Source organism: Ambystoma mexicanum, chromosome 4q, assembly GCF_040938575.1.
Source record: "Ambystoma mexicanum isolate Mex_15411 chromosome 4q, UKY_AmexF1_1, whole genome shotgun sequence".
NCBI lineage: Eukaryota > Metazoa > Chordata > Amphibia > Caudata > Ambystomatidae > Ambystoma > Ambystoma mexicanum.
This window is the reverse complement of record NC_090928.1, coordinates 65,604,754-65,618,914: the sequence shown is the minus strand read 5'-3', so window position 1 is coordinate 65,618,914 and position 14,161 is coordinate 65,604,754. Positions and strand designations below refer to the sequence as shown.

The 14,161-nt window shown below is 46.5% G+C and overlaps 1 protein-coding gene across 18 annotated transcripts in view; it reads right to left on the bottom strand.

The window, feature by feature from the left end:
* The window catches only part of PTPRK (protein tyrosine phosphatase receptor type K), a 1,571,968-nt gene extending 1,564,962 nt beyond the window's left edge, over nt 1-7,006 (bottom strand). For 6 of the 18 annotated variants that reach the window (XM_069607477.1, XM_069607481.1, XM_069607480.1 and 3 more), the window contains exon 1: nt 6,526-7,006. In XM_069607477.1, coding sequence (XP_069463578.1) covers nt 6,526-6,607 — 82 coding nt within the window. In that variant the 5' untranslated portion in view covers nt 6,608-7,006. The remainder of the gene's footprint in view (nt 1-6,525) is intronic. The other 12 variants (XM_069607484.1, XM_069607483.1, XM_069607485.1 and 9 more) reach the window with 4 other exon arrangements.
* Between the last annotated feature and the right edge of the window lie 7,155 nt (nt 7,007-14,161).

Below are 14,161 nucleotides of genomic sequence, written 5' to 3'. Positions count from 1 at the left end.
CCACCATCAACCACCAGCTCCTCAAACGCCACTCACTGCATCCACACACGCAAGCATGATAATATTACAACAAAAATACTTTGAATTTGACCGTGCCTTTAGAATCCTGCCCAATACAGCGCTCACAATTACGGAGGATAGTGATAGGCGGTTAAGAAAGTGGGTCATCGTTTATCAAGGTTTACACAAGTGTACAAAACACATTTAAACAGAATCTCTCTACAACCGATATACAAGCAGCACCCAAAGGACAATAGCTTGCAGCAGAAAGGTGCTATGCCATTATATAGAAAAAGAGTATGGTTAGCGTAAGCGCTTCAATTTTTTTTTAAAACATTTTTTTAAAGGGCTAATTACACTCAAATTGCACACTGTGCGGCAAATAGAGCACTTGCGTTGAATTAAAAGAAAGTTATGGAGAAAAAAACCATGTCACGGCAGAAGGAGAAAAAAAGGAAAGATCTGTGTATTTTTTCAAAAATAAAACGCCTTCAAAGTTCTGTTTCAACAGAACTGGTGCATTAATCCATTCACTGAAGTCAACCCTTCATTAATTAGTATGCTCTACTCTAGAATAGATTTGGTTGCCCCCTACAATTACTATGTGCCAACAATCATTGAGATTCTTTCACCAGGGCACATTCCCCAAGAGCGTTTGAACTAAACGTGCCTTTGTGGCCATACCTATATGCAGTAGCACACAGAATGTAGCGCTACTGCACAGCAGCAAACAAGGAGACACTGTCAAGCTCCACTGCGCTACTCAAAGCACATCAATATTGAACACTGTTGTAGAAGAAGGGATCTCATAAGCTTGACAGCATCCACGGAAACAGTACTTCACAACAAAGTAAAGGAAATACAACGGGCAGAGAAGAGGATGCACTTAGCAGGCCAGCATGAAACCTGCAAACTTCCCCCCACCCCAAAAAACTCCACCCCCCCTCCCAGGTCAGATCTCGAGTCACCTCATAAAAAGCATGGTTGTTAGATGGTCTCAACGTACACGGAGAGGAGGGCAGATATCTTAAACACGTGGATGCTTCTTGAGCTAGCCCATCAACAGGCAAAACTGATCCCCACTAGAGGGTTCCAATTGAGTTACTCTAAAAATGCCTCCAGAATAGGTGGGAATGGCTGAAATGAGAGTGTGAGCAGTTTCCTTCTGTGGCAAAACACTTATTCTCCACGAGATTGCTTACTTTGCTGGGAACGTGGCTAAGGGTTATTACCCTGGCTAAACTGGTCAGAGAGCAGGACACAGACACAAAATACCGTAGGCTCACAGTCAATTATCAAAACATTTTCGGAATCTCAAACAATAGTTCAAAGAATTTAAAGCAGGGGCCTTTCTGAATGAATGCTTCCCAGGTGTATATGCCAGTCAAATGGTCCATGCGCTCCGAGAGACCAGGGGGGTGGGAGAGGGACTAGCAGAACTGTAAGTGGGCCAAAGCCCCTCAGGCCAAGCTGCAGTAGGGTTGAAAAATGTGCTCAGTGCAAAGGGGCCCTACTGGGGATCAGCAGATTCCCCCATCCTAACTTGACACGCTGCTTATGCCATGGCATGGTTGCTGAATCTTAAATATCAGGAGGCAATGAAACACAAAATGAAGATAACAATACTCTGCTGCAGAGTGCTGCTAGAGAGAAAATCCAAGTGATGTCCCCTTTAGGACATGTTCACTGTGTTCTTCAACCAACGTAAAGAGTATGTGACTTGACGTTTCTCAGGGGTCAGAACAAAGCCTTCATTTGTAGAACGGATCACAGATCTTCTGTGGTTTTGGTGAAAGGAGATATGCCCCCTATGTTACATACAGATCTCTGCTTTCGGCTCTTAAACCCCTGGAGCTACCTTACTGTAATGGGAAAAACTGACCTACAGGGTGAAATCAAAACTCGCAGCCAGATCTTAAACGTGGGCATCATTAAGTGGCTTTGGAAAAGCATGGATCCCTTGTGACACGATTTTTATTTCACTACAAGATGGAATAGTTGTTCTCACGATCCAAGGTGTAATTTGCAATTGTCATACACGTCTTAGTCCTATAGTTACATATACCACACCTTCTTCTAAAGGTCCACATGCGTCACTTATGCGCTAGATACTTCAGGCTGTGCACCCAAATAAATATTGTTTAGTTTTAGGACAGACCCTCCATTTCCCATCCAGAGCATGGATGTCACATCCCAGCCTGCTCATTAGTATCCGTTTTTTTTTGCCCCCGAAAAGCAGATAAGCTACACACTTAAAAAAATATGCACACAAAACGTGAAGGTTCTGTTTTTATTGCGCTTTTGGCATCCAACCAATCATATCCTTTTGGGTGACAGATAATGCAGAAGACCAACAGTCAAAATCGAGTACTCTAATAGGACTAGATGTAGTCATTTGTACGTGGCCTGATTCTCTAACCGTGCCCTTGCTCTTTTATCAGCTCAATGGGTTCCAGCATACTGGAATGACCCCATTAGGCGGGGCCAAGGGAACACTTAATGCTAGCATAGAATATGAAATGGCAGCAGTCAATAAAAACACACGAGGTAGGTATAAAAACGTTCAATAGAATTACGGAGCTGCTTCGCTGGACTGTGGAGTATTGCTATGATGTCTGCAGTAGTGTGCAAGTTTTGCAGATTCATCCGATGTTGCGTAGACTATGACGAACGTGGACATGTGCATTGCCTCAGCATAACCAGAACACGATTTATTTAAAACGACATGTACATGGATTGTGGCTGCTTTAAATTTAATCAAATTTGGAAATTGTGTTTTACACGCTGCGGAATGAACTGAAAACAGAGTAGTACCCAGTTGGGGGGTATCAACGATGGAGCAGCTTTAAAAGTTATCATAATAATAATAATAACAATAATAATAATAATGATACTACATTTCACTAAGATAAACATCATGGGCTCTTCCCATGTTTATGTCTAATGTGTCTAACCAACAAGCAAGACGATTCTTGCCAGTAGCTGGCAAACCAACCACAGCCAAAAATTGAAAATCTGTTATCTACTCTAAGAAGTCGGAATACATGATAAGAGTATACTTTGCCAAATGAAAAACAAAAACTTACATTTCCCAGAGACTGAGCTGCCACATCACGTTGAATAAAATTAGACAGTTCTTTCTGCCAACAACCCGCCCTCTTTACATTGTCTGACTTAAGTAAATGCAGAGACAAAAAAGGGGTTTTAGTTTATTTCGAAAGATCGGATGTTTGAAGGGAGGGTGGGGTATTTATTCCATTCCCAAACTTCTTGGGGCCCATGCACAGAACTTTTTCCTATGGGATTGTGCCATTATAAAACGCTTCTGTGAATCAGGCCCTTAGAAATGTAAAGTGTAGTGGGAAGGGGGTAGGTGGAGTGAAAGGTGGTTTTGACTGATTCAGTTAATAGTTCAACCACTGCATTAACTTTAACTGAAATATAATGAACTACCTATCCCCAATCAATACCAAAAGCCACATCTACCTTGTCTTATTCAGGAATCTCATGATGTGCTCTTTTAGACTGAACAACCGCCTGTTCCCCATATGTTCTTGAGACACATGACAGCATCACTCCCAAATGACAAGCCACCTTCAAAAGAGATTTAGGATTCCATAAGAGATCATATCACCAGACGGTATAAGTTTCCGAGCCAATTAATGTTTGCCACAAAACGTGCAATTCCAGATTTGACAACAATAGTCAAAGACACTTGGCTAGGAATGAGTGAGAAAACGGCATGTGGCATTACTTTTTAATGTGTCGCCTCTACTTGCTTTTAAGCAGAACCACGAGCATGTTAACAATATAAAATCCGCTATCAATACTTCTGAACGTGTATCCGACCAATCAGTGACTGTATGGCATGATACAGGTTACTTAACATTGAAAAAGTGTGTGGGGGGGGGGGGGTGGCAAATCGCACGGCTGGCTCATCAAAAAATAAAAAATAAATGATATATCTATCGAGAAGCAAGCTGTATGCGTAAGGTATAGCAACAGTCACGCTGATAATCAGTCATGGGGCAAAGACAACGAGAGGAGGTCCCAAAAAAAGAGGCTGATGATGTTCAGCCACTCACTAGATGTGGCAAAGGAGGTGAAGCACGAACGATACATCAACCGAATCTAGAACCAAGCAATAAAAAAACGCATCTCCCACGAACACGGGCAGCTTAACGGCGCCACTTAGTGCAGTTCAAAGTTCCAATTTAACGGCTTGCCTTTAGCGAGGCGCTCAATATGTAAAGATGCGCGGCCAATCAAAAGCACGCTGCACTTCCCATACAGACAACACATTTATCAGGAGCATCCTTGATTACCAGACAACTAAATCGTCAAGTGTCAATAGCCGGCGGTTTTTCCTAACAAAGCGATTGCTCCGTTAGGAAACAAGAGCACGAACACATCGCTTAACTTATACAGCATTCCGGGGTGGGTGAGATGGAAGTGCAGGGGCGCTGCGCGCAGGTAAGCTCGCACTCGAGTCGGCTGCAATTCGTCTAGTAAAGGCTTTATGTGCCGAGCAAACGTATGCAAAGCACACACTTTGAGGGTGCACCTGCCTCTCAATCATAAATTGGAAGAGTGGGGGAAGGGTTATAAAAATTGTTGCGGTGCGCTATTAATTATTCAGAAACCTATCCTGATTTGTTAGCGCGATCAATGAAGAATTTGTTGAAAAGTAGCTAAGGCACGTTTTTCTTAGTGTGTATCAATTGGCGGTCCCAGATCTCCCCCCCCCCCCCCCCCGCCCCCATGGCCCCATTCAATGCCAAGAACTTCAGTGCTCGCATTTCTTGCGTCTTGGCTACACTATCGGGCACTACCGCAGCGCTCTTGTTTCGTGGCCATGCCAGCCCATTTAGGAAGACCACTACACGTGGGCCAGATGCTTCCTGAAGCTCTCCCTCCCCAGCCGGCGTCCACGCCGGTAGCATGTGCAAATGTTTACCCGTGTGCAATACGCCATGTGCATGCCCCTTTGCAGCGCTGAAGGAGCATAAGCTGACTAAGTCGCAGCATGTGATGCGTTTTCAAGACAAGGCGGTATTCAGCCTGAAATGTAACGGGTAAAACGCCTGCCCTACCCGACAAACAACACGGGATCAAAGTCAGAGGGAGGTAGGAGTCAAACAGCTGCCAACCAGAGTTCAACCATGGGGCACGCTGCATGCCCCTTTCTCGGTGGGCATCTGTGTACTAACCCAGCAGAAGACTGCACAGCCGGCTCAAAAGTCTAGCGTAATCTAAGAAAGGATACCTCGGACATTACTTCAGGAGTGGGCTGTGTGCTACTTCTTTTTAGGAAACCAAAGAGCTACAACTCTGGTGTCATCTAAAGTTTCCTTTTCAAGCATAGAACCCCCGATTACATATGGTAACATCATGTTGCATCTTAATGGGGGCTCCACGTGTCTCCTCTGGGTCTGGCGAAATGCATGTTATGGTTTACAGGGGACTGAATTTGCACGTCTGCCGCCCCCCCCTCCATCTCACCCATCCACTTCTGCAATGTCTTGCCAGGCGAAGGCAGTGGCCTGGAGGGTTGCCCAGAGAAATTCCAGGAGGTTAAGATGAATTCTAAACCTTCCAGCCACCACTGCTTGTGTTTTGCCAGTGTATACAATACAAACTATATAGCACACATAAACACAAAACGACTTCTCGCCCCTTAAACAACCCTACACTCTGGTTGAAGGGGGGGGGGGGTGGTCAGTGGCAGCTGGGCATAGTGCAAAGCACACCCCATCCCGGAAGAGGGCGTCAGTGGTATGGGAGGGCAAAATAACGTTAAGCAGTTGGTGCTATGCATGGGGCTGAAGTGCAACCAACAAAAAAGACAAACAGCACAATCTCGTTTTTTTGTTTGCAATTTGAATGCCGCCAGACTCTGTCCCGCCGATCAACTGTACCTCAAACTAACGCAACCCCTTGTGGTTCACACGCTAGCCGGGCCCGTCAGAGTGCACCAGAGGATAAGTAAATACATCAGGCAGGAGGAAGGGGTGCGCCGAGCGAGGGTAAAGTGAGCCCTCCCTCTAGGCTGCACTACCTGGGACAGGAAACAAAGGAGCTTCTCAGACGACTTCGGTAACGTGATCCCCGGGCAGCGCCGGGCTGGGGATCCCGGTAAAGAACAAGCTGCTAGCAGCTCCCCCTCTAGAAAAAGACTACATTAGAAGCACCCCTCTCCCCCTAAAGGCCTAGCTCCAGTGCCCTGTCTTCCATAAACACAACATCCCAAACCTAAAACGCTGGCAGGGGGGAGCCAGTCAAGGAACTTTACCGAGGTCTCCCGCACACATGGAAACAACGGTGCCTGTGTGTTTTTAATGCGATAACTGCAGGTATTGCGCACCCCCCCTCCTAATGTCAGATACCCCTCGACAGCACCCCCCACCCCCCTTTCCTAAAAGTAACACCGGGGCTGCGAGGAGAACTGTCTGGGCTTCCCGCCGCCCACCACCCCTGCCCGGAGAACAGCACAGGCTCCGGGGGTCCTGGAAAGCGACGCCTTACCTGTGGAGGGGGGCTGCGCGCGCGCCGGCCTCGCGAGCAGCACCGCCAGCAGCAGCGGGCACAGCCCGGCCGGGGCGCCCATGACCCGCCGCGCAACTTTCCACAACTTTCTCTCCCCGCACTCCTGGGGCGACGAACCCGCCTCAGTCACCGGGCGTCCCGCACCCGTCGGCGCCAGGCGCTCCCGCGCGCTATCTGCTGCTTCTCCGGGAGTCCGAGGCGCTGCTACTGCTGCCGGAGCCCGCGGTCCTGGCTAGCGGGCGCCCGCGCTCCATTCTCGCCGAGCGACGGATCTGGCTGCGGCTTCGGCGGCTCCTCCGGAGTTCGCCACTTTCAGGAACGGGCTGTGGTGGGAAGGAAGGCGGCTGACTGACGTCAGGCCGCAGAGCTCTCCCGCTCGCACTGCCCCCTGCCGGACACTACGCGCAGCTGCAAGAGATGGCGGGGAGGAGCGGCGAGAGCAGCACACGCTCTCCCGCCGGCAGCGACTGCGATATGAGCCCGAGATTCCCGGCCGTGGATGCGTCCATCCCAGACCCAGATGGAACTCGGTGGGCTGTGACTAGGGGAGTTGCGGGCAGCCTGCATATTTAGTCTCTCAGGGGAATCTCAGGCCCTCAGTAGTTTTCTTTCTCAAAGGCTCAGACTGATTTTCTCACTCACCATGGTAGGGTCACACATATGTTTGATGTGATGTTCACAAGGAGCACTCTTTTTTTCTGAATATATTTCGTGGTCAGCCCAACATTCTTCATGTCAATATAAGAATGCCACAGATTTGACATACATTTTTATTGTCTCGGCATTCACTGTTCGGAAGAAGCCCCTGCGGTCCCTTGAGAGAGCACCCAAGGTGTTTGGCTTGGTCACGCCCCCCTTTGAAGACACACCCCGACCTATCTATCACCTGTCCTGTGTATGTGTAGACAGTCATGTTTTATTACATTTGCTGATGCCCTGCCTGTTACCTTTAGGTATGCTTTCTGTGCAGCACAGGAGTCAATGATCACGTCAGGTCTCCTTCTGTGAAAGGGCCAGGGAAAGCAGATGATACAACCAAGATTATTCAAGTCATGGTGGGATACCGGTTGAATGCGCCAGTAATATTTCCCGACCCACCACGACTGTGAGCAAAGCCTTATGTATGGACCTATCTATCGCATGCTTACATTTGCTGATCTGTATTTGCATCATTGTTTAATATAGATAGACAACATCTTTGTTTTGAAAACATTTTTAAACAAAAAGACTAAAATTGGGTTTGAAGAGGGAAGGGATGAGGAGGGGGGACCATGGGGCACACATTACCAGCTCAGGAGTGGAGCCACCTGCACCAGCAGAGGGGAAGTTGTGGAGGCGTCACTCAGAAGAGGTCCAAGGGAGAAAAGAACATCAAGAACCAGCCAAGGGGTAGGGCGCATGCAGAGCCAGCCGAGCAGAAGGGGGTAAGCTGAACTAGCCATGCAGAGGTAGGAGGGAACAATTCAACGCAGCCCTGGGGAGGGGAAACTAGAAACAGCCCATGGCAAGAGGTATTGAGAACAGTCTATGGGAGGTCGAAAGAGGGCCCACCCACTTCCAGACCAAGTGATGGGGTAGGGCAAGTCCATGGGTGGAGAGGGGGGAGGTACCCAGAACCAGCCTAGGAAGGTGAGGCAGGGTACAACTAAATCCAGCCCAGATAAGGGGGTACCCAAAACAAGCACTGGGAGGGAGGGACGGAGGGGGCACCCAGAACCAGCCCATGGGAGGAGGAAATCCCCAGAAGTAGCCCATTGAAATATTGGAGGAGGAGCATTTAGCAAGCAGATTCAGCCAGGGATGAATAAAAGTGGCCTAATGTTTGCCAAGCTTTGGTGTTTGTGTAACGTGTTTGCAGGTTCTGGCCCCTGCGCAGCCCATCACCGCATCCTGTTCAGCACCAATTGTTTTACATTGCATGCTGCAGGAGCAATATTTTTAGTGCCTCCGTGGTACCAAAGGTAAACATTGATGCCCCTGGAGCACGCAGACCAGCATGCCTGTCTGAGCACCAAATGTCATCTGAAATTAATAGGGGTGGGCAAAACTGTGTATAACCCTGTCACCTGGTGCATCCACAAACTCTCCTGTCTCGATTTCAGGACCTGCCACCTGAGGTGCAGACCTTGAGGCTCATTAGGAGTTTGCCGGTCCAGAAACAAGGTGCCGATAACGAGTAGCGGCAGACAATCGCAGCAATATGAGTGCCTGTGATTGCAACATTCCCATCCCATGGAGAATGGGGAGTTACCAGCGTCGCCGCTGCCCATAATATCTCAGTGACACTGGGATATCGGGCGGCAGAGACAGTATGGTAGTTCGCCAGTATCCCACCAGAATTACCAGCGGGATACCAGGGAACTCTTAATGAGACCCCTTGTGTCAGAGTTCGATCATTGCTATTTAAAAAAAAACCTACTCGATCTAAGGCTGTACCTTGCTCTTCATGGGGTCTGGGTATGCCTCAGAGGGGTGAAATATGCCCTCAGAGCATTTTGTTTTCAAAGTAGGGGCTCATGGCCAAAGGTATGTGAAAGATTAAACATTTTCAGCTTTGTGACTTTCCATTTGAATTAGTGTTTGCAGACTATTTTTCATACCCACTTCTGGAGATTTGGAAAACAAAACCCTTGGGAGGTAATTTTGTAAGAGCTTGTAATTCATAAGAGCTTGTAATTCGGTGACGGGGGACAGTTATGTGAAGACATACACGTAGGCGGTTGCCCGCTGCCAAATTTTGGTAATTTGCATGACAGAGTGCATAAGTGCAAGGCAAAAAGGCAGTGTGCAAGCGTGTACTCCTCCTTTTCCTCTGCATTTTTGCACTCTGCCATGCAAATGAAGTAAATTATGCATGTCATGCACGCATTGCAGGCAACATTTACAATGGATCCCTTCACGGTCCAACCTTCTTTTTTTTGGAATGTAAAGTTGACAGACCCCATAGGGATACCCAGCATTTGCGCCAGTATGAAAATGCATGCCAGTGCAAATGCTGGAGCATTTGTATGGCGGTGAGCAAGGGAGGCTCTGTAAATACAAGTTACGTTCTGTCCCTCCTCTCCGACATACAAATGAATGAAAATGGGGCGTGACACAAGAAACATGGGTAAAATCCTTACGCAGGACTTTTACAAACGTTTCTTACTTTACGCCTGTTGAGAGGCAGATGAATACGTCATCCATAGCTTCTGCCACTCCCCCAGCTCAATGACGCATAGGTGAGAAACGTTACTTGCTAAGACAACCATACCACCCTTATCCCAGGCAGTTAGAGCAGGAGATGGACATGATCTACGCTGAAGATGGCACGATTAACCAAACCAATGTTGTGACAATACATTGGCATGCGTTAAAAACAAAGCAAATGTGCACTCAACAAGAAGAACGCCTACATTAGGTAATATATGCACTTATACAAGAAGAATATTAACATATCATCCATAAGACATGAAGAATAACTTAAGCAATGTACAAGCTAAATGCAAGATGAACGACACACAAATATAGCTCACTAACATAGAAACACAACAGTAATGGGCAGACATATTTTCCCAAATAGAAACCACAATACGCTTCTAACTAAACTAAAGGCCTCAAGGCTCCACAAGAACTCAAAATGCTGAAACCACAGTAAGACAGATACATGCACAGCTCTGGCAGAAACTGGCAACCACATCCAAGGTTACAGGGAGGGTCAGAAAGATGCAGTGAAAGCAAGAGATAGCATTACCCAGGATGCAAGAAGGATACTCCTGGATTAATTAAGGTTTTATAACAGTACAACCAGCCTTTGTAAGGCAGATGCAGGACAATAATAAGCCAAAAGACTCCATCAAGAATAACCCAAGAGTGTCCCTAGTGACAAGAGAAAACATAAATGCATCAATATTAGCCAAAACTCCCAATAAATGAAGGATGAGATCATTCCAAGCATGGTCCCATCACACATTACCTATAATTGAAAAACACTGTTTAGTTATTAGCAACAAACACGGAAGAGACACCTGCCTTACTCCTTACACGTATCACCAGACACAAGACGCCACAAGAGGGCAAATACAAAGAGATCACGCTGGCTCATGGCCCAGAAATGAGGGATGGTATCTTCTTTAATTGAAAGGAAAGCAGTCCGTCGACGGCTCTCACCCTACTCCTGTCTGACTCATATCTTGACAACCTGTCAGTTGTCCAAAGTTGCTAAGAAGCCAACCAATGAAAATATCGAATGTTACGCCGCTGATGAAGCAAGGGGCCAGCCAATTACACATTGTAGAAATTATGTCTTTTTACATTCATGAATGTAAAGGTGATTGCAGGAGGAGCCATCAGATACGCATTACCCAATTAGAAACGTAAACCATATACAATGTGTATGAAGTCACCACTAATGACTAATCCCGGTTCCCCGTGGGTTTTGGCAACTAAGATTACAGTATGACGTCAGTTATGACAAATGTTGCATATATAAACCATTGTTTTTCATGTAAAAATGCCAAGAATTCTGTTTTTGGAAGGTTTTGTGCTGTTTTGGGCCAACTTTATAATCTTATTCCCAAAGCTGACCTATGTAGTTATAATTACAGTCTCTATCGTTGACTGTACTAAATAAGTGAGTCAGCAATTTTATTTTATATAGTAGAGAACGGGAAGTGAGACGCCACTCTCTCTGTCCAACCTCCCAACCCCCCTTGGTTCCTCTGTCCCTTAAACAGCCCACAAACATAACACTATTTAACACTTTGGTGCCATTTAACATAAATATACCTCCTAAAGAAGTGGTCCTGTTTTGTCCTTAGATGTATAAAGATGTCCTCATCTAAATTTGAACTGGAAAGCATTAAGTCCCACTACAACAGGCGGTCCCGGCAGCCAGAGAGTTAACTTTTGGCAAAGAAATGTGTTTTTATTGGTGAGGCCAGCTTGGCAGATTTTTCCATAGGGCCAAGATGCACACAGAACTGTTCTACCTTTTTTATGTAAAATCGGTCGCAGGAAGTCATTTGGCCACTTTATGATATGATATGATTTGGCATTTATAAAGCACCTATACACAAGTGTTTCAAGGCGCGAAGAGGCAAGGGAGGGGAAACAGAAGGAAGACAGAGACAGCGATCCTACTAGGCCAAGTGACATTGAGATCGTGCAAGTGCATGGGAGGGGAGAAGGGGAAAAGGGCAGGTTGAAAGGGGAGGGGCAATACATAGGATAACAGTAAAATAAATAAGGACAATAAATAAAAGTGCAGCCAGCTGGTGGCAAGTGCAAGGGTAAGTGCAGACATCAGGTGTCAAGTGCTAGTAGGGGCTGTAGGGATACAGATACAGTCCCTTTCCAAAGTAGGAATCCGGTCCTTTCACAACTCCCCTCCCCCTTCCTGCCACAGGCAACACAAGATTGCATATTTCCCGTCGCTTCATTTCCTGCACATGAAACTGCTCCATCTGCTTGGACCCAACTCGGTCATTTCTCCGCTCTGCTGGTGGATGAGGTTATTTAAGCACCCCAAGGCTCCCCGTCTACAGTGCTCCACACATCAAGTGAGTCCTCCAGTGAACAATGGAGAAGTCTTTCAACAGCCCTCACCTCTCCTCTCAACGCTGCATTTGCCCTTACGCTTCTGCAATTACTATGTCCTTGTGGCTCATTGCAGGATTTCTTTTTTGTTGATCTAAAGAAAAAATGTGTGGCAGCCAAGATTGCCTGTGGCACTAAGAAAATGCACTGACAGACTTGACCCCGATAAGAAAAACGAAAAATGTAGATTGATTTGATTTCCTCCTGAAAACACAGAAGACTGGGGGATTGGAATGCTTACTTATAAACTGAAAGATGGCGCTATGCAATTTAATGACTGCCCTGTTTCACGTGCAAAAGGAAGGACCGATTCCTAGCAGAAACAAAGAAATGGCTGCATTAGGCAACCCGAAGCGTTTGATTGGAATCTCTGAAGTGGATGTTCCTAAGTGGACATTTAGATACTCCCAGCATCTGATTATCTCTGGATTCTAGGGTGAAATCGCTGGCATACTGCAGCGGGATGGGGGTGGTTTATGGATTATCACAGAGCAAGGTTTATTTTCTACTTCGCCTGATCGCATGTTTTTTTATTATTATTTTTTTTTTTTGTTTGGGCTATTGTGTGGCGCTTAAGCGCCACCTATAATCCAAACGTGTTGCCTTGGAGTAGGGTGTAGCAGTGTGATGACATGTGGGAGGGACACAGAGCTTGTGGGTGTTGTTTGAGTATACACCCTCCCATTGACTACCCCTGGTCATGCTATGCATGGCCATTTCCACCCAGCACTTGCCCCTCCTCGCCTAAATCACATCCTCCTGGGATTTCTTTAAGCTCCATCTATCAAGAGATAACATCAAACGATGGCGTGCCAGGGTCTTTTCCTAAGCAGTTTGCTGGGAGTTATTGGCTTAATTGCAGCTGTAAATGGCTGCTGGTGTAATACAAATGGTGTAACCAAATGTGCCTCAGCCACTTTATATCTCTTCCAAACACTGAAGTCGTGTTAAAAACAAGCAATGACAAAGCCAACAGTTCTGATGTGTGGTATTAGATAGGCATTTGCCAGGTACTGACATCTTATGCCCAGATAATCATTCCATTTTCCAGCTGTTGTGATCTTACGTCCAGGTAGTTCTTTTACATCAGTGCCTAGCAAATGTCTATCCCATTCCGAGACAAAAACCCAAACGATTGGCTTTGCCATTGCTTGCCTTACTTGTCATGTTATTATTAACTAATACATTTCCATGGTAAGGTGTCTTTTCACTAAACGTACATCTGTCGACTGCCTCTCACTCTTCCCAGCCTAGCACCCTCTCAAATAAGTGCAGGAGAACCACCACAGGGTGTGATTCCAATGCACGAGTCACTCTTAGAAGCTACAGCATCGCATGGGCGTAGGCCCATGCAAAGAGTACAATGCCAAGATGCCACCTTCAGTTCCCCAATAAGTTACTACCCTGTAAAGGGCAGCAAAACAGCGTCTACCCATACGAGTTCTCATTAATCTCAAGGTTTTAGAAGGCACTTCCGTACTGGGTATAACCCACAGTTTTCTAGACCCAATGGATGAAGGTGCCAGGTTGCTTGAAAGCTACCTTATTTTAGATGTACTATACATAGGTTGTGGGCAAGGAACTAGCCAGTTACAGCCTGTGTTCTCTTATTCAAATGCCTAAATCGAAGAATTAATATAATTTGCTTTTCTGGATCCCAATATTCTCAGTCTTCCAATCACTTTGGATCCAACTCCTTGATTCTTAGTCACTCTTTCTCTCCATCAAACTGCTCAGTCATCAACCCACAGGACCTGATGGCCAAATGCCATGCCACAGACAAGGTCCTGACTGGGTACAGTGTCGCTTGAGAAAGGCACATGCTTAGCCATAACGAGTCTCGTTGTAGTGCTATACGCCCTGCCTGTACAGTGCATCCCCTAGCCATGGCCACATGCCGCAGTCTCTCGGGGTGTGTGTGGGGCCACCAGCCATGCCCGGAGAACAGTGACCGCTAATTATGGCCACAGGGCAAGCCCATTGGACTCTGTGTGTGTGTGCTTTTCATGTTGGACTTTTAGTTTATATCATTAACAAA